This window comes from Ctenopharyngodon idella, chromosome 10, assembly GCF_019924925.1.
Source record: "Ctenopharyngodon idella isolate HZGC_01 chromosome 10, HZGC01, whole genome shotgun sequence".
NCBI lineage: Eukaryota > Metazoa > Chordata > Actinopteri > Cypriniformes > Xenocyprididae > Ctenopharyngodon > Ctenopharyngodon idella.
In genome coordinates, this window is record NC_067229.1 from 33,660,909 (window position 1) to 33,676,482 (window position 15,574).

Sequence of the window (15,574 nt, forward strand, 5' to 3'; positions counted from 1 at the left end):
ACAGGTCATTTTAGTTTTTAGCACAAAAATGACTAATTTTAACTAAAAAACTAACATTTATTCCAGACATCAAGTAACTAAACAAAATTAATAACAACTGTGTAAATAAAGCTGACAAACAGTGAAAACATACAGCCTTATTAATTATTCATGCCCTGGTGCATGCTGGGAACACCAGAATCGTATAGCTTTAAATAGCTGTCACCCTTGCTGCTTGCTTACTATACTGTACTACATTTGGTTTGAAACTTACTTCACTCACAACCAAGTATGTTCTACATGAATGTATGTAGTATGAATGAAATTTGGACATACTATATCTGCCATGTTGTCATTGTCATGTGACCTGGGAGTCAGTTGTGTTACTTCACTTCCATTCACAAATCCTCTCCCGTGGCCTCATGGGATAGTAAAGTGTTCATTGAATGCGCACTTCAGAATCTCCCTAGTAGTAGGTCATTTGGGTTCACCTACTGTTTTATGAATGCTATGAATACTTGGCTCACATACTTTTTTTCGCATACTATATATGGTTCTCAGTGATACAAGGTTTCAGGCTGTTATTCGCACCATTGCATGTTTCCAAGGGTATGCCAATCATCTGTAACCATCTCCTAGCGCATTAGCAGATTCAGTGAGGTGTCTGAATAGGGAAAGTCCAACATAGACACTTCTGAGTGAGAGAAAGAGGCTTACACCTGCCTGCGTGGATTTCACACATGCCAGTCGTTTGTTGGATATCATTGTTTCTCTTCCATGGACAAGGTGCACTGTAAAAAATTATTTTCATGATTTGTTATCATAACATTTTTTCTTTTGTCAAATCAACTTAATAATTAATGTAGTTCAGATAACATAATATTTTGAGTTTCTGTTGATTAAACCAATTGCCTTCATTGTATTAACTCAAATTTTTAATTTCATTGAACTTAAGGCAACCAGATAACTTACTTTTTTTAAGTTAAACCAACAATTCTTTTTTACAGTGTGTGTGACCACAGGGTGTTGAGATAGATAGAAAGAAAGAGAGTGTGTTTTGTGCAGACAGGGTTGTGGTGATGGAGTGCAGATAGTATTTGCTAGAATGAGGATATCTTGGCCTGATTTTCAGGTCAGTCCTGCTGGATTTGCGTAATATGGAGCGATGAGGGTTGATATTATGTAATTACTCATTACCTTCAACTTCTCTCCACACTCCCACCCCAAAGCTTGTCCGTCTGAAGTCTCATCTTTTTTGTATTATTAATAAGGTTATAGACCTGCTGTTCTGAAACTAAGACATCCCCCATCGGCAATTTCTTTTCCTCTGTAGTTTCTGTCTTTCTTTAGCTCTGTTTCCGTCTTTTTAATCAGCAAAGTTTGTTGGATCGGTTCCCTACTAACGAGGGAGAGTATGAAACAAACAAGAGTATATAGGTCGTTTTACAATGCATTAAAATGGTAAATGTACAGTACACAAACAAAAACACACATTTGTGCATAGTACACACTAAAAATTAGAGTACTTGATCCATGAAACATTCTTATCCGAGTCACGCACAGTGGCTCATAACTGGAAATGAACAATGGATGATGAAACAAACTACTCACAGTCGTACCGCAGCTCAGTTGATGTATGTTTTGCCAACATTATGGAGACTAAATGACTCCACAAATGTAGTAAAGTCTGAAATATCTTACAATGACTAGTGATACACTGTAAAATATGTTTGTAAAGACAAGACAAAAAAATGCAACAGTAAAAACCTGTTAATTGGATAACTGTACATTTTGTATGTATTAACTTTATTTGTTATATGTAATTTTACTGTACAATACTGTCAAATGTATAGTTGCATCCCAAATGATGCACTATACACAATGCACTATTCATGTAGTGTATGAATTTTATAAGTTTATTTTGTCATTAAACATTGTTTTCTGATCCCCCTCCCCCAACGTAATTAAAGCTGCGACAGCTGAGTGCATGAAGTGTCCAACATTCCACACTTTGTTTTTTCCATTAATTTAGTGCATCATCCAGGTATTTAAAGTGCACTTTTTCTTTTTGGAATTTTCTGTGTGAACGCATTACTCACAATATTTGTACTTAACGTCATAGAATAGTGCATAAGTACATGAATTGGGACGCACCTTATGTTTTTTGCAAATAGGAGATTCCAAGAAGTTTTTGACTTCATAACACATGATTATATATTTTATGTAAATAATTTTGTTTCTTATTTCTGTCATCAGTAATGTGCAATAGTGTTTTGTGTAAAATATTATATTATTTACTTAATGGTTACTATTTGTTTAAAGTAAAAAGCAGATTTTTGTAGCTTGGTATATTAACATTATATCACTTAATGAAATACAGTATACAGTTATAATTTTTATAAATTGTTATAACATACCATCCCGTAATACCTGAAACATTGTCACCATATTTATATATTAATATTAATAAATATTTGTGACCTTTAAAAAAAAAAAAAAAAAAAAAGTGTACATAGGGTAAAATGCTTGACAAACTAACCAATACATAATATGTAAGAAATAATAATAATAATAATGTTTTAAAGGGATAGTAACCATTTTCGAATATTTCACTCAAAAAAAAAAAAAATAATAATAATAATAATAATTTAAAAAATGTGTAAAATGTGTAATGTGTAATAATTCGACAAATAAATATATATATATATATATATATATATATATATTGAAAAAAATATCTTTTGTTTTGATTTTCTTACAATGAAAGTAAATGGGATCCATTGTTGTTTTGGACACCAGTGACTTTCATTGTATTTGAACATAAACAGTTGAAAAATTCTTTAAAATATCTGTATGACTTTGTATGACTAAAAAGATTGTGTTTCACAGAAAGCCATACAAGTTTGAAACAACATGAAAGTAAGTAAATTATGACAGAATTGACATTTTTGGGTGAACTGTCCCTTTAAAATGTGAGTTTTAGATGTAAGGTTAGAGGATAAACATCATTAGCTCAGTATATTAAAAAAAATAGAGGTCAATGTAACATCCCCATAAGATAGAACAGTAAGTGTATGTGCGTATAAGTGCAGCAGAGTGTAAACGAGAGTCATCATCCATCTTGCCACATTCAGTGTGAAAAACTGCAATTCCATATGGAAGAGATCCGTTTGCTGTGTGTGCGTGCAATAGAGGGCATTTCATCTTCACACTCTTCCTACTGCTTCCCATGCAGAGCAACAGTTCCTGACACCGAATAACAAGCGGGACCCAGCAGAAACAGCAAGAGCGATAGCAAAGAAAGAGAAATGAAGGGAGAGAGAGAGAGAGGGAAAAATTGTGGGAGGGGCATCAAGGAAGCAACCATATGCTTTTAGCAAGAAAATTCCAGCTTGTTTTCATTCACTGACAAGTCAGAGAAGAGTGGAGAGGGAAACAAGAGCAGGGGCTTCAACAAAGAAAGACAGACTAGTGGACTCAACGCTTATTAGTTTGAATGTGCGTGTCTCTGCGGTGGCAACATGGGAGCAGTAGTGGGCACATTGACTATGCAGACAAGACAAAGACAACCATCCAGAGGTATGTTCACAAATGGCAGATTATCTGACTTCTATTCAGATAAATAATGATGCATTTTTGTTAAATGGTTCTGTAATGGAGAAAGACACAAGGAGTTTTGAAGTATCAAATCAATGGCTAACTCAGACCCTGAAAGGGCTGAAAGAACGTTCAAGGAAAAGAGTGCCCAATTTGTGATGGATAACACTTATAAAAAAAGACATGATTTATAAACAGACAATGTTAAACTAGAGAGCTGAAAGAGGATGGAATGGATACAAGGTTGTAACAGAGAAGATGTGCAGTAGACAAGCAACACATCACGATCTGCTGTTTACAAATGATGGTTTAACCTCGTCCCTCACAGATAAACATCATCGACAGTGTGTGTGTGTGTGTGTGTGTGGCATCTTGATACGTGAGCGGTTGTTTTAACACTCTGCTCACATATCATCCCTCTTCCTGTTCACATGCGCCATGGTGTAGTTGTCATGGAGACAGCTTTCTAATGCTTGGTACAGTAGATGATGGGATGTTATGATCGACATGACAGCAAGGAATACAGCACTGCAACTGTTCTTGATCAATTTACATGGATCAAGTTTCATCAGTTGTTTATTCATTCAATCAATCACTAAAATCACTAAGGTCAACTGCACAGCAAATAAGCAGAAATATATTAAAACACAGGATCTATGTGCTGTTACATTTAAATATAATATAATATATATATATATATACAGACACACATACATACATACATATCACTCTCTCTCTCTCTCTCTCTCTCTCTATATATATATATATATATGTATAGAATATCTTATTTATGAAGAGCTTAAAAGGAATAATAATCCCAAAAAATATTTTGGATGATATTTTTCACATTTACTATGATTTTTCTGCTTCACACAAAAATATATTTTGTAGAATGTCCAATCTGCTCTGTTCCATACAATGCTCAAATAAATCCACAAATTAAAAAAAGCATCATAAAGTGTCCCAATGTTGAATTTCAATGTAATTCATTTCAAATTTGAATATAACAAAATAGAATTAAAATAAATTGAAGTGGAAACAAATTTATACATGTAATTTTTAACTAGAAGAGCCAAGTTTGTCAAAACAAAGCCTTGTATGAAGGTTTTTGGGGCAAAGTATAAAAAAGACAATGCCTGGCCAAAAAAAAAAAGGTTGCTGTTTGAATTTTAATAGGCAAATACTTGTCTATGCATGGATCATTATTACAGTGATTATTATGTTTCTAGCATGTTATATGTTTGGCAACGGTTCTTTTAACCCTTAAAGATGGAGTGTGTAGCTTTTCATTTCTTAAACAACCATCATGGCCATATTCCAGGATGACAATGTCAAGATTCATCAGGCTCAAATTGTGAAAGAATTGTTGGGAGGGAGCATGAAGGATCATTTTCACACATGAATTTGCTCTGACCTTAACCTCAGTGTAAGTTTTTGGGATGTGCTGGAGGAGACTTTACAGAGTGCTCACCTCTTGCATTGTCAATACAAGATCTTGACCAAAAAATGATGCACCTCACGATGGAAATATATGTTGTGATGTTATTTCCACCAAGGGGTGCATCAATTTTTGGTCAAGATCTTGTATTGACAATGCAAGAGGTGAGCACTTTGTAAAGTCGACTCCAGCACATCCCAAAGACTTTCAATGAAATTAAGGTCTGGACTCAGAGGTGCCAATTCATGTGTGAAAATGATTTTTCATGCTCTCTGAACCATTCTTTCACAGTTTTAACCCTGGTGAATCTTGACATTGTCATCTTGGAATATGGCCATGATGGTTGTTTAAGAAATGAAAAGCTACACACTCCATCTTTAAGGGTTAAAAGAACCGTTGCCAAACATATAACATGCTAGAAACATAATAATCACTGTAATAATGATTCAATTATAGATTAAGTATTTGCCTATTAAAATCCAAACAGCGATTTTTTTTTTTTTTTTATTTTTTTTTTTTTTTCTTTTGGCCGGGCAGTGTTTATTATTAAAAACAGAATTTTAACAGATTTCTCTCAAATGCATTACCTGTGTCGATTCTCTCAGAATAATAATTCAGTAAATTCCACGTCCTGTCACTCTAATTCAATTTCCTGTGAGGTGTAATTAATTCATTTCAAATTCACACTCATGAACTAAAGGGGAGTCAATTTCTCAATTCTAAATTCTGCACAATGGTGATTAGAAAGTTTATGACTAGTGGTTTAAATCTGATCTGAATTAACAGAATTTTTTGTGTGAATTATTTCTCAAAAATCTCCTAACCTGAGTTGGTCTAATGCAAAATTAAATGCAACTGCTGCCATCGGGCAGATGGTCTTTAGTTCCCTTTGCTCCAGCCAAACAGTTTTCCATATGACGAATGCTTTGGGACATTAGGCTCCAAGCAAAGTATCTCTCCATTTAAAGATCAGTGATCCAAGACATTTGACAGGTCTGAGATGCCTTTACTTGGCTTCTCAGCTCTATCTAAGGGGTGTAACTCTGTCCCAGTCCTAATAAGAGGGGAGTTTAGAGCTGCAGTAACAAGTGATTTGCACTGCCTTTACAGCAGCTGCTCATGAATATTCATCCTGCTGTTTAACTATTTGCTTGCAATTTGTCACTTTTCTCTGACATCTTACCCTATAGATCTTTTAGATCACTGTGTGCTCCCTTGTGGCAGAATGTGGGCAGCTTGCTCTGGTTAATTACCTGTTAGTGGGATATAGTTGAGTTTGACGTCAAGGGCTGGCTTCTAATGACAGTCTTCTTATATGTAGCGCCATAGTGATGAACTGTATTTTTTTTATCCTACATTTTGCCTGTACTGAGAAGAATGTCAGGAAACTTGAGTTAACCTACTTATAATTGGCTCATTAAAATGCTTATAATTGAAACCGAACTAGCAAATTAAATAAAATACAGCACTCAGTCATAATTAATTACTTGTTTTCATTTAGCAATTAGTGTTAAAGTGTGTCATAGTTACATATCGAATGATGATCTCTGCACTGATAACAGCATCAGAGGAACCAGAATAATAGTATACTAGGATCTAACAAAAGCAAAAACAATTACATTTCAATTTATGTCATAACTAGGCTCAAAAATTTGCATTACAATTTGCTTGCAGCTAACAAATTTCAATCTGCAGTTATTTCCTAATGAGTTCAATTCATCTCAGAGCTAAGAGAGCTCTCTAAGTTATAAAATCAATAAAAGAAAGACATCATAACAAGAAGACAAGATGGCTTGTGCTGTTGTTGTTTTAAACTTTCTTCTATCTCTGTGTTAGAGGAAGCACTCTAATGGCACTAATAGCAGCTTGAATGGAGGATGTGCCTTTTAAGTTTATTTTAGTGTGTTCCTATTGCCGCTGTTTTCAAGGACTTTGTTGCTGTTTTAAGCATTAAAGAGGAAAAGAGAGAAATAAACGGATGCAGAGAGAGAGAGAGAGTTTCAGACACATGCTGTGTTCTTTTGCTCTTCCAGCCAATTTTTTCATGTGGTGACATCTCTCTCCTTCTCCATCTTTCTACTGATCTCTCTGATTTCCCATACTAAAATCACACATTTTCAACCCCCTCTATCTTTTATGTAATATTCATCTTTTCAATTTTCAGTTTCAATTTCTAAGTAATTTATTGCCATGATTGTTTTGCATACAATAACAAAGCATAAACAGCAACAGAAATAATGAAAAATAAAATAAATACTTTTAAGTTCTTAAAGGGTTAGTTCACACAAAAAATGAAAATTCTGTCATTAATTGCTCACCCTCATATCATTCCACACCTTTGTTCATCTTCGGAACACAAATTAAGATATTTTTGATAAAATCCGATAGCTCAGTGAGGCCTGCATCGCCAGCAAGTTAATTTTCACTTTCAAATGCCCAGAAAGCTAAAGACATATTTAAAACAGTTCATGTGACTACAGTGATTAAACGTTAATGTTATGAAGTGACGAGAATACTTTTTGTGTGCCAAAGAAACTAAATAATGACTTTATTAAACAATATCTAGTGATGGGCGATTTCAAAACACTGCTTCATGAAGCTTCGAAGCTTTACGAATATTTTGTTTCGAAAGTAACGTGATTTCAGTAAACAAGGCAATTTCAATGGTTCACGTGACTTTGGCAGTTTGATACACGCTCCGAACCACTGATTCGAAACAAAAGATTCGTAATTTTGTTTTTTTTGGCACACAAAAAGTATTCTCGTCGCTTCATAACATTAAGGTTGAACCACTGTAGTCACATGAACTGTTTTAAATATGTCTTTAGTACATTTCTGGGTGTTTGAAAGTGTAAATTAACTTGCTGTCACTGCAGGCCTCACTGAGCCATCGGATTTCAACAAATAATTTGTGTTCCGAAGATGAACGAAGGTCTTACGTGTGTGAAACGACATGAGGGTAGGTAATTAATGACAGAATTTTCATTTTTGGGTGAACTAACCCTTTAATAGACATTAATTGTGCAGATAATGAATATGTGAATATGGGGATCAGTGGTTGGTCTATTTCTCTCTGCCTTTCTACATCTTTCTTAGGTATATGTTCCCCTTAGGTTTTCTTTCAGCTTTCCTTTTCATTCTCACTGCACTGCAATCAGTCTGCATGTGTTAAAAAGAAGAGAGGTGATAATTAAGACTGATGAAATGAGGGGCTGCCCTGTCGAGTTCTTGCACAAGTAGAAGCTTCACATCATTCCTGTGAGATATATTCATTATTCTTATCACAGTTATCAGACAGATCGGACAATGTTCAAGACACATTCAGTCTAGATTCAAGTATATATTCTCCATCACCACCCTATCTTGTCAGACTGGTTATAATAGCTTGCAGTCATTCAAAATAGATAGAATTTGTTTTAAAATGTCAGCGATTTGTTAGAGAGATTAAGACTGAAGCAAACAAGCCTGGCAAAGAAATGAAAAGCAAGCTGGAGGATCAGAATATTACTAGTGCAGAGAAAAGATTGAGATTTGACTGTGGATAGTGTGTTGTGTTAAAATAATAGTGATGGTTTAAAGTGCTAGTTCCCTTTAAAATAAGAATTCTGTCATCATTAACTCGCCTTCATGTCATTCCAAATCCTTATGACTTTATCAGTGGAAACACAAAAGAAGATGTTTATAAGAATGCTGACGCTGCTCTTTTCAATACAGTGAAAGTAAATGGTGACCAGGGACTGGTAGACTCCTAAAATGATAGAAAGCATCACAACAGTGTCATATATGCCGCCCATACAATTCATGCACTATATTAAAAGGCTTCAGATGTCATATCATAGCTTTCACATAACTGTTTACTGATTTCTTTATCCAAGGTAATCATGGAACAAGCAGGGAAGAAAAGCATTAGCAGGATTAGCATTAGCTATGATGAATTTAACTCACAAAACCAGCATCATATAGGCGGTGTAGACACACTTGAGTGAAATATGTCCAAGTTTCCAAGGTTAAAAAAAAAAAAAAAAAAGGCACACATAGCATACTACTGTTCAAAAGTTTAGGGTCAGAAACAGTTTTTAAATGTTTCTCTCTTTTGCTCACCAAGGCTGCATTTATTTGATCAAAAATACAATAAAAACAGTTATATTGTGAAATATTATTACAATTTAAAATAACTGTTTTCTATATATTTCAAAATATAATTTATTCCTGTGATGACAAAGCTGAATTTTCAGCATCATTACTCCAGTCTGTCACATGATACATAAAGCATTATAATGTGCTGATTTGGGGATAAGAAACATTTTTTATTATTATCAACACTGAAATCTGTTGTGCTTCTTAATATTTTTTTGCAGAAACCATGATAATTTTTTCACAGGATTCTTTGAGGAATAAAAAGTTCAAAAGAACAGCATTTATTTGAAATATAAATATTTTTGTAACATTATACATATTTTTACTGTCACTTTTGATCTCACACACACACACACACACACACACACACAAAATAAATCTTACTGACACCAAACTTTTGAATGGTGTATGTTGCATTTTGGATGCTAATGTCCCCAGTCCTCAGTCCCAAAATTGCTACCAGCATAAACAAATTCATACTGCTCTAAGCAGATCTTTAGCTGTGATAAACATGAAATCGGTTAATGTTTTTTCTATAAATTGTCCAAACTAGTCTGAAATGGCTAATGGGATCATTCTTTATCTTCTTGTGTGACTGTGTTGGTACATTTATGTTTTCAGGAAAGAGGGATGGTGTTGAGAGCTGTATGCATTAAATGAAGAATTGAAAAAAACTCATTAGTGACTGAGAGCTGTTACTGGCTGTGCTATAAATCACAGGGCTGATATGGCCATATTTTGAGTAAAGGGGAAAATTGAGGTAATAGATTGTCGTTGATAGTTTAATTCAAAATAGTTTGGAGCCGTATCAAATAGAGAACTTTAGATTTTGACCAATTCATTGGCAAAGTATGGTCCAATCCTGTGTGAATTCAAACACACACCACTTACATTAGCATCTAAGAAAATTTTTCATCTTATTACTGGCTGCCAAAATAACACTATTGGTTGAGCCAAAAGATTGCTCAAATGAACTGAGCTTTTGAAAGCAGCACAATGTTGACTCTTCAGGGAAATCAGTCTCTGAATGGCTTTCTTATTGATCCCTCTGCACATTTAACAATCCATTTAACAAACTGAGAAAGTAATTTAACATCTCAAATATTACAAACCTTCACTCATAATGTTAGCACCACCACTTTGTGGGTATATATGCACATCTCTGTGTGTTTGAGGACATGGAGGTTAAAGTGTGCGCGCGTGCGTGCGTGTGCGTGTGTGTGTGTGTGTGTGTGTGTGTGTGTACCAAAACCTGAAAGAGGATTTATAAAGGGTTGGGGCATTGATAAAGAGATGCAATGGCTCTCCAGTGTTCTGTGAAAGATGAAGGTCTTCCCCCAAGCTACCCATGGCCATTTTCATTCGTTCTACTTATTTCCCCCATCACCCCATCTGCCTCTCTACCCACAACCAATCACTTTGCCAGAGCTGACACAGCAGCAGCAGCAGAGCCTGCAGGGGACCGTGTGCGTGCGTGTGTGAGAGGGAGTATCTTGAAAGACATGAGTCATTTGAGTTTCTTTACCAAAAAGAAAGTCTTGAAGTGGATGTGTACATTGTGGGTTTGTCCTGTGACCACATCTGGTTTTGCGAAGGGAAACAGCCTTTTCATCCGAAATTGAATACTTACCCACTATATATTATAAAAAACAGTACTGTATAAACAATTCATAGTATTCGAAAAGCACCCGGATGACCTACTACTTCCGGCGAGATTCTGAAGTGTGCATTCGATGGACACTTCACTATCCCATGAGGCCACGGGAGAGGAGTTGTAAATGGCCGTGAAGCGACACAACTGACACCGCTGGTCACATGACATGACAATGGCAGCATGGCGGATGTAGTACGTCTGAATTCCTTTCATACTACATACATTCATATTATATGGAACATATTTTTTAACAAGGGCAAAGTACATTTCAAACCAAATATAGCACCTACATTGTGCGATTTGGGACGCAGTGAGCATGTGTAACCCCTCACCCAGGTCCTACTCGCCACGCTCTGCACGGGCCTCAAACCTGGGTCTCCGGCGTGGGAGTCGGACGTTCTAACAAGGAGGCTAAAGGGCATCAGTCACTAGAGCATCTCTTGAGATCAGAGGAGTGAGGTTTACTCGCACAGCTCTTACTAGCCTACATCTGTTACAAATGTTCCTAATCAATCCCATGGTGCTTTCATAATCTCATCAACTGCACTGAGAAGAAACAATGTTATCCAAACTGAAGTGCTAACTAAAATCCAAGCTAAAGATTAAAGATTAAACCTTTAATCTAAATTAATTATTGTTGTTGTTAAAGGGGCATTCAATAGTTAGCAAGTGTTAGCATCTCTGTTCTATTTTAAGTACTGGTACCACAATAGTATTATGACACAATGGTGTTATTACCATTGGGAATTTTGTGTGAGGGAGAAAGATTCCCCATGCAGATTTCGCAATGGATTCACTACAGTTACAAACAAAAAACTGCTTGGTTTAAAAATGACTTCTGTTTGAGCAGTGCTTGATACATCAATATACTATTGGCAAGAAACAACGGACCTTTGTTCCACTAATGTGTTCGCACCTTTGGATGCTGCCATCTATCGACAAGAATCCGCATGATTGTTTTATGTAAATGATGCTGATAATTATGAGTTTTAGAGAGCAGTACACAAAAAAAGAAGCAACTTGGGCATTACTTCTCAGGATTTTCTCCATTGTCAAATTTTTCTAACTTGTGTTGCTGTACCGATGTTTATCTGTCTATATTCTGGCTTCGGATCTTTTCTGCTTGTACAGATAAAAAAAATAAATAAAAAAAAACCCACACAATTTCCATCCCATGTGTTTAGAAGAACAAAACTGACACTTCCTGGGAAATATAATTAAAAAAAATGTAATAACTATTATTATTATTTACATTACTTGTAAAGCCAAAGTCTTTTCCATAAAGCCAAAGATTTCCACATGATGTCAGTTGTTTCACATCCAATTCGTCTAGATTTAAACTATCTGATCCATGCAATTCACATTCATATAGTTCTACACTCTAAAAAACACTGGGTTAAAAACAACCTAATTTGGGTTGTTTTCAACCCAAGGGCTGGGTAAATATAGGACAGAACAATTTTACCCAGCAAATGGGGTTGTTTATTTAACCCAGCAATGGGTTGATAAATTTTTACTATAATTTTCTTTTACTTCATACATGAATTAATGTTTACAGATTAACTTATATTCTCTAAACTTTTTTTAAATACTCCACACAACCACTGGTTTGCATTATAGTTCCTTTATTTTAGATCATATTTTATATCATTTTTAATGCATATTCCCTACATTTTAAGCTCATTTAACAAATCTTAGAAGTAAAAATTAAACTTTTAGAAGTAATTCAAGTGTAATCGACCAGTCTCTGTTGTCCTGGTTCCACCATAACGGCGCTGGATCTCATGGCGGAGATGGCTCGCGTTCAGCAGGGGAACTACTAACTTCAGACCACCGCCCTGCGTTTCACTCGTAGCCGAAAAATGCTGTGACTGACTCCATAACCTGGCCATAAATAATCAGTGTACAATTCTGAGAACATATTTTAACATCCTAAGTATTTATATTCTGTATCTTTTTGAATGAAATCATACAATTTTATGCACAGCATCAGGCGTTTCCATCACATGAAAAGATTTACATCTTTTTAGGTGACTCACATCGCACCCCTGTAAGTTGCTTTGCATAAAATTAAATGACATACAGTACAATAACGAATTTTTAGATAAAATAAAACATACACAAACCTGTATTTTACCGAAGACATGAACCAATTTGATGGAGCTGCACAGCTTTCTCCTGAAGAGGTCGCAAAAAGCCTGCAATAAAAAACTCAACCCTTGGGTTGTTATGTCTGACCCAGGATCTGGGTAACACAAAAACTACCCAAACATTGGGTTATTACATCTGACCCAGGAGCTGGGTAACACAAAAACTACCCAACACTGAAAAAATAACCCAAAAAAAAAAAAATGACCCAAAAGGCTCAATCCAGGACTTGGATAGAAAAAAATAACCCAAGATTTTTTAGAGTGTATAACCTTACAGTATGTCAACAACTGTCTCATTTGTCTCACTTTTATTTCTCTTAAGAAATTTAAGTAGGAACATCAGAGAGAAAGTTGACACTTCTTGCGCTATGAAAGAGCAACCTCTGAGCAATCTGTGACCATTTATCAGCCTAAAACTGACATGTCGCTCTCTTTCTCTCTCTAGATAAAATAGATGATGAATTAGAGATGACAATGGTCTGCCATCGGCCGGAGGGTCTCGAGCAGCTCGAGGCGCAGACAAACTTCACCAAGCAAGAGCTACAAGTCCTTTACAGAGGCTTCAAAAATGTACGTTGCCTGGTATTTCTCACTCATTCTCTTCACTCCCACATCTGCACATTTACTTTTCACAAATTTCTTTTGACACATTTTCACAAGCTTATGGTGTTTATGTAATACATCTTTATGCCTCAATATCTTTTCTTATGAATCATCGCATCTCATCTGCATATACTGTCCCTGTGGTTCTGTTTGCCATGTCTCATCTGTCTTTAAAACTCTGTAAACTCTTATTGTTCCTCTTTGCATTATCCAGCGTGTCACTAATCACTGTGCGCTAGCCTCAAGCAACAGTCAGCTAGTCATATTTCACAATACCAACATTCACACGCTGTATTAGACACACATAAACAATCAGCAACACACCCACACAGCAGCTCATATTTGTTGTGTTAAAAAAAGATTGACAAAAAATAGTGTGTAGTATTCTATGGCAGTGCTTCTCGACTTTTATGTTTGAGCACTGAAGCCTGTCATATCTCACCATCTTCATTAACATGTTATGTAACTGCATGTGGTTTGTCGAATACTTATTAAAAATGTATAAAAATCACATTTATTAATATAATAGTCTATACTAACATTTTTGGAACACTATTTTAGTGTCCTTGTTACATGTTACTTGTAGTTACTATAGTAAATAAATACTATAAATTCTTACGCATAATTACATGCAACTAACCCTAAACCACACCCTAATACCCTATAGTAAGTACATAGTTAATTATTATTACTCAGTATTTAAATATATAATTACACTGTAACACAGACACCTTAAAATAAAGTGTAACCAATTGTTTAAATAATTGTTCATTATTATATCATTATATTATATTATTATATATTTTTTATCATTTAATGAATCACCTGCAATTACATCCACTGGGGACCTGTGGAGCTCCAATTATCATATCCAATTTGCATATGCAGGAATCAGTCTCAAGCCAATAATATGAAGTATTTTTTCCCCCCTCAGGAGTGTCCAAGTGGAGTGGTGAATGAAGAGACATTTAAGCACATTTACGCACAGTTTTTTCCACATGGAGGTACTTGCAAAGTAAAATCCTTAAATATTACATGCTTACAATGGGTATATTTCAGGGGAATCTTAAGTGTTTAATGTTTTCATCTGCTGTACCAGATGCCAGCACGTATGCACATTATCTCTTCAATGCGTTTGACACCGGAAATAATGGATCCATAAAGTTTGAGGTATGAAGACTATGAGCCTGTGTGCAGTTTCGGCACAGCTTGAAAATATATGTTTTAGTGACATTGCACACAGGATTTATTTTCTCGCTCTCTCTCAGGACTTTGTGATGGGACTATCTACTCTACTGCGGGGGACAGTCAGAGATAAACTAGAATGGACATTTCATCTCTATGACATCAACAGAGATGGATTTATCAATAAGGAGGTATGTCATATTTAAAATAGGCAGCCATAATTAATATAACTTAATTCAGTAACTAACTCAATATTCATGTACCTCACAGGAAATGACAGAGATAGTGAGGGCAATCTATGACATGATGGGGAAGTACACGTATCCAGCTTTAAAAGGGGACGTACCAAAGCAGCATGTGGATGCCTTCTTTGAGGTCAGTAATAAGTAATTATTCAGTGAATCTTTCAAAAACATCCAGGTCTTATATATTAGTGGCCAAAGGTGATGGCCAGCCTAGGAAAGTTGACATCTTCACCCTTTTCAAATATTAAATTTGTTAAAGGATTAGTTTACTTTCAAATGAAAATGACCCCAAGCTTTCCTCACCCTCAAGCCATCCTAGGTGTATATGAATTTCTTCTTTTTGATGAACACAATCAGAGGTATTTTAATAAATATATCCTGACGCATCCGAGCTTTATAATGGCAGTGAACAGGGGTCACGAGTATGAGCTGAAGAAAGTGTCTCCATCCACGTCCATCCATCATAAACGTGTACTCCACATGGCTCCAGGGGGTTAATAAATGCCTTCTGAAGCGAAGCGATGCGTTAGGGTTAGGGTTAGTGTAAAAAATATCCATATTTAACATGTTATGAAGTAAAATATCT

The 15,574-nt window shown here is 35.4% G+C and overlaps 1 protein-coding gene across 3 annotated transcripts in view; it reads left to right on the top strand.

Annotated features, from left to right (window-relative positions):
* kcnip1b (Kv channel interacting protein 1 b) overlaps nt 1-15,574 on the top strand; it is a 42,124-nt gene that overhangs the window by 23,763 nt on the left and 2,787 nt on the right. For 2 of the 3 annotated variants that reach the window (XM_051909364.1, XM_051909365.1), the window contains exons 2-6: nt 13,401-13,525; nt 14,493-14,562; nt 14,658-14,728; nt 14,827-14,934; nt 15,014-15,118. In XM_051909364.1, coding sequence (XP_051765324.1) covers nt 13,401-13,525; nt 14,493-14,562; nt 14,658-14,728; nt 14,827-14,934; nt 15,014-15,118 — 479 coding nt within the window. Of the gene's footprint in view, nt 1-3,196; nt 3,559-13,400; nt 13,526-14,492; nt 14,563-14,657; nt 14,729-14,826; nt 14,935-15,013; nt 15,119-15,574 lie in introns of those variants that run through there. The other variant, XM_051909367.1, reaches the window with a different exon arrangement.